Source organism: Ammodytes marinus (assembly GCF_949987685.1).
Source record: "Ammodytes marinus genome assembly, chromosome: 18".
In the NCBI taxonomy this organism is placed as follows: domain Eukaryota; kingdom Metazoa; phylum Chordata; class Actinopteri; order Uranoscopiformes; family Ammodytidae; genus Ammodytes; species Ammodytes marinus.
The window spans coordinates 4,403,006-4,412,869 of NC_137222.1; the positions used below are offsets into that span (position 1 = coordinate 4,403,006).

Here is a 9,864-nt window from a genome sequence, read left to right on the forward strand (position 1 = left end):
CCTATTTTTCATCTGAAGATCATAAATTACCTGTAACAGCAAACCAGACCGTCAGTGAAAATAATGCTGCTTTTATATAGTTATTATTAATGCCTTAGATTAGACAAGAGAACAAAATTAAAACACACTTTCATTTGGTGCTTTGAATGCCCCACCCCCAAGACGTAGACTTATTCCAAGCACCTGCCAGTGTAATGAGAATAACGTAATCAAGAAATGATAGTGTATTCCTCAAAACACCATCTGCTTGACTAGTGGAGTAGTATTGGCTTGCCACTTCTGAATATATTTTTGTAATGGAGTTTACTAGGGCTGCAACTAACGATTATTTTGATTATCGATTAATCTGTCGATTATTTTCTCGATTAATCGATTAGTGTTTTGGCCCGTAAAATGTCAGAAAATGGTGAAAAATGTTGATCAATTTTCCAAAGCCCACGTTGACGTCCTCAAATGTATTTTTATGTCCAAAACACAAAGATATTTCAGTTTACTGTCATAATAGGATTAAAGAAACCAGAAAATATTCACATTTGAGAAGCTGAAATCAGAGAATTTGGAAATTTTTTATTAAAAAATGACTTGAAACTATTAATCGATTATCAAAATAGTTGTCGATTATTTTAATAATCGATTCGTCGATTAATCGTTGCAGCTCTAATGGAGTTTGTGTTAACCCTGACTCAGATCCTATTTAAAGCCCTGTTGCGTCATGTGTTGCATTCTCATCAGCTCTGACAGATAGTTATGTAACAAAACTGAAGAACTTGATTTGTCACCCAAAAAATCAATCTCTCTCTCTGTCTCTCTCTGTCTCCATCTCTCTCTCTCTGTCTCTCTCTCTCTCTCTCTCTCTCTCTCTCTCTCTCTCTCTCTCTCTCTCTCTCTCTCTCTCAATGTAAAATTTTTCTTTCCCTTGCGTGGCATGAAGGAAGAAGAGTATAGCGCTGTGTAATAAATGAATACAATAATAATAAAAATGGCTCCACTTGCAATAAAAGTAATGCACTACAGCAAAAAATGAATCTCAACTTGATCCAATTGACTAAATGCCCAAACATGAGACGAAATGGGGCCGATTGAGTCACAGAACAACATCATCAGATCAGTCGATTGCTGTGTTTACCTACTGCTGTCATTTAACTCTTTGTACAAATTCTACTTCCAAGCTTATTTTTCTTGTGTCTTAAACAATAGGGCCATTGTGAGAAACTTCACAAAATTAAAACCATGAACATCTTGAACATTTTCAAATGTGGCATATTTTCCACGGTTAATCAGTTTTTTTTTGTTATTTGTGTGTGTGTGTGTGTGTGTGTGTGTGTGTGTGTGTGTGTGTGTGTGTGTGTGTGTGTGTGTGTGTGTGTGTGTGTGTGTGTGTGTGTGTGTGTGTGTGTGTGTGTGTGTGTGTGTGTGTGTGTGTGTGTGTGTGTGTGTGTGTGTGTGTGTGTGTGTGTGTGTGTGTGTGTGTGTGTGTGTGTGTGTGTGTGTGTGTGTGTGTGCGTGCGCTGCAGGGCGGAAAGTTTAACAACCCTGCGATGAATAAAATAGTCCCACAGTGTTTACGCCCTGTCTTTTAGATCTCGACAAAAACACCCTGCAAGGGAAATACTTATGTAGTGAAAATATATCACTCAAATTCAGATTATTATGAATCATTATAACCATAGCATCAAAGCTCATTCACGCTATCATTTGGCATAAGCAGCAATTAAAAACTGCTGTCTGTAAACTAAGTAGTCTTCTTTCACTTCTCAGCTGTCTGTGTGTGTATTAATAATAATTAAATATATTTGCTAAAAGTACAAACTTTGCTGTACTTATGTAAATAGTAACATCGCTTGCTCTCTTTTGGTAACCACTTAACACAGTGGTTCTCAATTATTTTCTGTCATGCCCCCCCTAGGGGACATAATTTTTTTCGCACCCCCCGCCCCCCTAAATTGAAATACTATTGAGAGCCTGTTAATATTTATTTATTTATCTGTACAAAACCACTGTATGAGTTTCTGGCACAAGCATTCTGCATACAATCACCTTATTATCAAATTAGATAACAAAAATTAGCTGAGATAACTTCTGCAGCAAGAAAAATAAAAGTTCAGTTTATTAGCTCAATTTGTAACATTTAAACAAGACTGCTCAGTCTGTGTGAATCTCAAGACAGAGAAACAAGAGCAAATGATTCACTGAGGTTTGCATTTCATTCAAAACATTTTAAAACTGTAAACATAGTTAAGGTGGTGTTTTTTATTATTATAGGCCAATAGGCCTTCTGTGATGCGATAACCAATAATTCATTAATGTTATTATTAGTCTACTTGCTTGATTTCTTTTTAAATAGCCTACAGAGACACTTGGATACACATGTGGACATTTATTTACTGCAAATCGCAGCCTTTCGCGCGGATATGACCATACACAAGCACACATCACCCTTGCTAGCACTTTAAAAAAAAAAAAGTTGGAAATCAAGGCAGCCCGCGCCCCCCCTGACAACTCACGGCGCCCCCCCAGGGGCGCGCGCCCCACCATTTGAGAAGCACTGACTTAACATATTTTTTTTCTTGAAGAGAGGACAGTCAAACACTAGATTGATTCAACTTTTTTTTTTACCTAAACACGTGTCTCCTTGGCGACAAATCCATGATCTATATTTATTATTGTATCAAAACACTCCCAAGTAGTTGCCTTGAGATACTAAGTTGTTCCATAGCAGTCTTCCATCACATGGCTGGAGCAGCAAGTCCCAGATGTGCTATCTACAAGCCTCCACTCCAGCCAAATGCTTTCAGGTCATTATTATCATTACATTGAGGACACACAGACACAAAGAATTCAATGTGGAGAGATATACTGAGAGAAAAACAAATCGCTGCAGTCTTTACTCTCTTAGAGACTTCAAGTCCTTCAGCTTGCCGGGATCAAGCAAACTCAATTGAATACACACACTTTAAATGTAAGCAGAGAGAAAGACAGAATTTCTCCCAGTAAAACAAACAGATTTTTATCACTAGACCGCTGTTGTTGACACATCAATTTCCCAATGGTCTTGACACAGCGTGTGTGCCAGGAGATGACTAATTGTGGACTTTGTATCCTGGACAGTTGTAATTCTCACCTGTGGAAAAGTTGACTAAACATGTCCTCACTTATAGGAGCGTCCGTCCGGTCTTCACTTTGGACTAGGAATGAAAAATAAATTTAAAGTGTCCTTAAAAAAACGACATACCGTGCTACAAATGAGCTGAATTGGATGAAAATGAGTGTAAGAGAACTTTACCAAAATCACTCACATTTTGCAACCAAGCACATCAATGCAGTGTTTTCCTAATTGGGAAGCATGGATATCAAATTTGAGTGAAAGGACATCAAATTTGAGTGAAAGGTCATTCGGAGGGTGGGGGACTGCAGGTTTGTCATTACATTTGATTGAATCTTAAAGGCCAGACATGGTGTCTCTTTTTAGGTCTGAATGTTTACAAATCAACCATGACAGATTCAGATTCTTTTTTTTTTTTTTTTATATTATCATATTTTGGAAACAGCCAACACATTAGCTGAGAAGTCCACCATGTTCTCCCTCTTTGAACACATGCCAGTGCTAACAAGTTTATTGAGTTCACTTATACAACTATGTACACGCTTCACAAGGTTGGATCACAAGTTACAAACTCTATCGCTTCTTTTATAAGGGTTATACTGTAGATGGTAGACCAGTAGATTTTTTTCTGTGGTGCTTGCTGTGGTAATAAATAGGCCAGTGTGCCTGCTTTACACAATGGCTTTAAAAAGGTTTTAACTACACACTCTCAATGCTCGTCTGTCCACGTATAACTGGCTAAAACAACATGGTATTTTAACATGTTATAAATAATCACTGCATAATGTTTTGAATCTGTAACTTGATTTGGTTGCTTACTGTTCATTGTTAGTTATTATGAACATTCAGATTGAGTAGATTGTTGTGAAGATTTCAGCAGTTTAATTTGACTTAATTTCTGTCTTGTTCTAATCCCCAGATGAGATTGAAACAGCGACCTGCACCACGACTACAGACACACGGTGCCAGTGCAGACCAGGAACATTCTGTGTCCCGGATCAGGCCTGTGAGGTCTGCAAACGATGTGCCAAGTGAGTAGGATGCCCTAACCACTACATCACGAGCAACCCACAATTTTCTTTAAAGAAACTTTGTGCAGGAGAGATTTAAAAAAAAAATAAATAATTAGGGACGAAATTAGCTTACACAATATCTGTGCATGACACCTCGAGAATGGTCATGGTTATACCATATAAACTATAGCTAAGTTCTAGAGTCAGGAAACTGAAACACTTGGTTAGATCAAGGTTGAGTTTGTCTCCTGCATGAAAGCCAGACTGACAGTCCACCCATCCAAACCCTTACCTTCTGCCTCGCTGTGTGTAGGAAAAACTACCTCCTGCGTTGGCACTGGATGTTGACATGAGATTTAAATCGTTCCTGACTCGTCCAACATGAACGTAACTCTAAGGAAAACGAGCCGACTCTTTTTTTGGAACCGTTGGATAGTTGGTTTTCCATCTAAAACTGCTAGTTCATTTAATTGAATTTGCAAACCAATTAAAAATTCCGTCTTTGACTGGGGAAAAAAAACAGGGTCCTGAGGAACATCTTGTAGCTCCAAAGATTTACATTTTAAATTGTTTGTATGTTTTACTATACTAGAATTTTAATTTCTCTACAAAATTCCAGGTGTAAATCAGGGGAAGAGGAGGTGAAAAAGTGCACTCCCTTTTCTAACACGGAGTGTCGCAAACGGGATCTTTCTCCGACCGAAACCCCCCCAGCCTTTCCTTCACCGACCCCCACTTATGCACCAGACATTGGTAAATAACTTCACTTCACTTTCTCATGCAAAGTCTTCTGCTTTTTGTATAGAGCTATGGACCTTCTTGAGACACTTTTATTATTATTAATAGTAAAGGTTATCTTAAAGTTCATGGTTAATAGTCACTGTTTTATGTCTCTCTTTTCCAGTTCTCCCTGTGTGCATTTTCCTGGTTGTCCTCTGCATCATTGTCCTGATCTGTCTGGCCGCATGGTGGTTCATCATCAAGCAGCATTCATGTGTAATACCATGTGAGTTGACATTTTTTAAACTAAAAATAACAATTATATATTGTATTTGTAAAGCACTTTTCATTGTTAAAAACAATCCCAAAGTGATATATTTAACATCAGCAATCTTTTTTTGCTTAATGCTATTGTTCTGCTTTTCCACAGGTCCACAGAGCCATTGTGACTCCAGTGAAATTCTGAAGATTCCTATTGTAAGTAATTATTTGGTTTAGTACCTTCTTATCTAAAAAATATTGTTTATTTTTGTGTGTCAGCAGCAGTCACAGTTAAAGGTGGAGTCAGTGATTCTGGAGAACGCTTGTTGTCAAAATCCCCTTTTGTCAAAATCGGCGAATATTTCTTTAAGATCCATTACTTATCAATAACGTGTGTGCTCTGAAAAAAAAAATCGCTGACTCCACCTTTAAACATAGATACTCTCTTGTACAGAATGTCACTAATCTCTATCCTCCTCTATTTTGCGTTCAGGGCGAGACTGGCTCCACAGCAGAGGAGCGACAGAATAACCAAAACGCCGGCCTGGAGGGTGAGGAGCCCCGTCCAGAGTCGCGTCCCCTGCTTCAGGAGACTCAGGGTGGGATGACCAAAGCCTCTCCGCCCCTGGAAGACGAGGACCGGGGATTAGGAGACAGTTTGCCCAACACCACCAGCTCCTCTCAGACCAGCCTGTCAGCTCTGCCCACTGCAGCTTCATCTGGCAACACACCACACCAGAGCCCCACTGCCTGCAGAATGCAACCGGTAGACATGGTGAGAAACTGGATGGAAATTAATATAATAATCATGTATATTTGTTATGTCATTGTGACACTAAATACTTAGAAGTAATCTAATTGTCAATAAGGTCTGACCTTAGTTTGTGTCAAGGCAAGGTTGTTCTGATTTGAGATACTAGAACAAACTAGAAAAAAGTTCAAATAATGCTATTTTGATATGTATAATTGTATTTCTTTTATTTTTACTGACTAATTTACGTAGTTGAATATTTATCCATAAATTTATTTTTTAGTATTTTATTATTTATTTTTGTACTTTCTGCCTTGGATATGGCGGGGAGGGATATGTGTTATTACAGCCAGTCAGTCTGCCTTGTTTTGTAATATGAAAATCTACAAATAAAAAATACATTTTTAAACACCCATATATTTGTATTTTCTCATAGGATGATCCTCTGCAACATCGACTGGTGCCACTACAAGGTACGTTTCTCCTTCCAGACACATTGGACTAATTTTATGAAAACTATTTTTCATGCGACTTGTTTTGCCCTGAAGGCAGCATTCCATTAAAAGGCAGCACCGCCTTACCACAGGTCGTATCAGTCCACGGGGAAATCAAATAAACAGTATCTCCTCCAGATCTGACATTAGATGCCTGATAGATTCATAATCTTGTGACTGTCGGAGCCATATCTTCAGGGGGCTGGAACATGCTGTTGTATTTTTCTCATAATAAATTCAAGAGGACATAGTTTAACAGGTTTGTTGATCCTCTGTGAAATGTTATGTATTGCTCCCCTGATGGAGTAGAAAGTTGGTGCTAACAGTCAAGAAGAGGTCCATTTTAAAGATGGAGTCAGCCATTTTGGAGAATGCTTGTTGTCAAAATCACTTTTTCTGTAGATATCCACTCACTACCTGTACTGTGTGTGCACTGAAAATTATTTTTGAGTTAATACACATACAGAGTAGTGGATCGTGAGGAGATATTCACGGAGATTTTGACATCTAGCGTTCTCCAGAATCACTCCAGAACTCCACTTTTTTAAGTAAACACAACGGATAAAATGACAAGATAATCATTTAATCAGGATTTTCTGTGTAAGCAAATTAACATTATCCTGCTTTATTTCTCCAAATCTAAAATTCTATCTTTTTTCCTTTTTAAAGCGTCAGAAAAGTCCCTGAAGAAGAGCTTTGACCTGTTTGATGAGTACCTGGACGTGCGGATCCACAACAAGTTCTTCAGGCTGATCGGTGTCAGCGACAACCACATTCGCATCGCGGAGAACGGCCCGCCCGGCGACAAGGTCTACGAACTGCTGAAGAACTGGATGCAGAGGCAGGGGCTGAAGGCAGACATCAACGACCTGTTGAAGGCTTTGCTCACTATGGACCAGCGAAGGTCGGCTGAAAGCATTGCCTCTGCCGCCTTACAGAGAGGCTACTACACGCACGCAGCAGAAACACCCTGAGAGCTGAAGTACCGGGGTCTCGCTAGTGACGTAATCGCTAAAAGTACTTTAATAGAAGAAAACTTTTTTTTAAAAAGCACACAGACGCTTTCGGTGGACATCGAGCAGGCTTACCTCTTGGTGGCGGACAGGCCATGTATTCAAAAAGCCAGTAGTTTTTTTAAAAGAAAAAAATACGCATAAAGGGGGGATGGCCAAAGCCGGATTGAACAAAGTTCTGCCGATGTATGTTGACTACTCCCAAAATGCAGAGGTGTAATTATGAAAATGAAGAATTATGTTTTGTGGTCAATTTTAAAACAACAACGAAAGACGACAAGCAGAATTAGATGAAGGTGTCAACTGTCTTCCACGTGCAGAAAATGGCTGCGTGCTTTAGAAGCAATATGCGTCCCAATACTGAAAGCTTAGAAAGTCTCTGGGAAGGTGTGTGTGTGTCACTCATCTGGGCCCGAACCCAGATCATAACACACACAACAGCCTGGAGACGAGGATATATACACTGGTTTGTAGGAAGTGGCATTAGCTATGTCGCTAAATACTGTGCCTCTTTGATGATGCACTGACCTCTGGCACATGTAGGATTTGAAAACTACAATCATGCTATATTTGTTGTTTTGTAGATTTAGGCTATTTTTGAAACAATTTCTAACATTTTATGAGCATTCTCCTGACCTAAAGAAAGGAGAATAATGTCCATTTGTTATGACAACAGACAATGTACAGCTTTTACTAATCATAAATGTTACCTCTTCAGTGCCATTTGATAATCTAAATTCATTTAGGTATAATTTTCAATTTAAATTTTCATTATGTTCATACATAAGATTTAATAGGTTTTTGTACGATCAAGTCACATTGGAGAGAGATGTTTTTACAGTCTTTGTCGTCCGGTCTTTTTCATGTTCAGTGTTACTACACACACACACACATGATATGGTAGAAGGAATTTCACAAGCTGTTTCTGTTGGAGCAACTGTTAATAGTTTTAGCTAAAATGTTTCCATAAAGGTTTTTCCATTGCAACGTGGAGAACTTCAAGGTCATTTTATTTATTGACATATTTATTGTAATGAATAATAATTAACTTGATTATTTATACCATTGCCAAAAAAAAATTACCATGGAGAAAACAAGCACACACTTGTTTTTGTGTTGTGATAACGTTTCGCCGCGGGGCAAAATGACTGACATCAAGTTATTTTTATTCAAAGGTGTGGTTGGAACTTGTAGTGTTTAAGTGTAACTCCTTGTCCCTGCCTGCTGCTGCACTGTGTTGGGTGTAGCGCTCCGGTCCAACTACTGTCAATGCGTCAAATGTTACGTGTGCCTTTTCTTCACTAGTGGGTTTCCATGGAGACCACACTCTGCCACAATGTCAATGCTTTCATGCAGGGAGTGTAATTTCAAGTTTTTCGAAGTGGCACCCATCTTGGTAAAGGAGGTTTTAACCTGTATTAGTAAAACCATTTGACCGAATAGTCCGTCTGTCCATGTCAGCGGTGACATGATAAGCAGGTACGGACTGTTTTGTCCTGGTTAGATTCAGACAAGATGAAGGAAACCTTTTCTGGATTTCAAATTTATTTTCCCTTTATTCTGTATATATATACATACTGTATGAATGTCCAGAGAGGATACACAAACCCTCACAAAGTGTATATGTATATTTGCAGCTCTATTAACAAACCCAAAACATATGTAGTGAAGTTGATAAGAACAACAGAAACACCAAGTAGTTTTCTAAAGAGGTTGTGACATCTTGTGAAAAATCGTCAACTCGATTTTTCCCCATTTTTCTGCAGTCTCTCATGTATAAAGGAAAGAGTTACAGAGTTATATATTATTGCTGAAGAGTGATGCTACAGTGCTGGCACTGCCATCTATTGACGGACAATGAAAGTACAGCCTGCATCAATTTCTAGGGACCCTATATACACTCACTTAACTTTCTTGCTATAACTTTTTGAACTCATCCATTTCTCTCAGCTCTTCTACTGTTTTCTTTTGATATTCCTCCAGGCCTTTCCAGAAGTAGTGTAGCAGAGAATAGGCTTCAGTGCATGTTGTGTCCACTCTGGGGCATTTCATGTGAGTGTATGTTTGTTTGTTTGTTTGTTTTTTTAATATTGTTTCTGTGTTTTTACCTGAACATATTTCATTGCCAAGTCCTAAGCTGTTCAATTAACTTTCTTTCACCTGTGTTAAAACGTTTTGTTCAGCGTTGCCATTAAGCCATTTTCCCCCTTAGTTATTGTTTGCTTGTCATGGATTTCAGATATAAATTATGCAAATGCATTAAAGCTGTTTTAATGTCAATTTTCAAATAAATGTTTTGTACAGATAACTGTTTTTGGATTGATTGAATTTAATGATGCCGATTTAATTTTCAATAGTTGTGCAGATCTAACCTGAGTATGGTATTAATCTTCGATAGCTCGTTTTATTGATACATATGTATATTGATAGAACATATTATGAACAGGACTACCCCCATATGTTAATATCTTCCTGAAAACATAAATATTCCTGTAGTTCTTTCACAAAA

General features: G+C 38.3%; 1 protein-coding gene across 1 annotated transcript in view; it reads left to right on the plus strand.

Annotated features, from left to right (window-relative positions):
* The window catches only part of tnfrsfa (tumor necrosis factor receptor superfamily, member a), a 28,246-nt gene extending 18,597 nt beyond the window's left edge, over positions 1-9,649 (plus strand). Inside the window, exons 4-10 of the mRNA XM_080047330.1 lie at positions 4,023-4,134; positions 4,736-4,869; positions 5,021-5,122; positions 5,267-5,313; positions 5,591-5,872; positions 6,285-6,321; positions 7,012-9,649. Of these exons, the coding sequence (XP_079903456.1) occupies positions 4,023-4,134; positions 4,736-4,869; positions 5,021-5,122; positions 5,267-5,313; positions 5,591-5,872; positions 6,285-6,321; positions 7,012-7,316 (1,019 nt within the window). The 3' untranslated portion in view covers positions 7,317-9,649. The remainder of the gene's footprint in view (positions 1-4,022; positions 4,135-4,735; positions 4,870-5,020; positions 5,123-5,266; positions 5,314-5,590; positions 5,873-6,284; positions 6,322-7,011) is intronic.
* Positions 9,650-9,864: the final 215 nt, after the last annotated feature.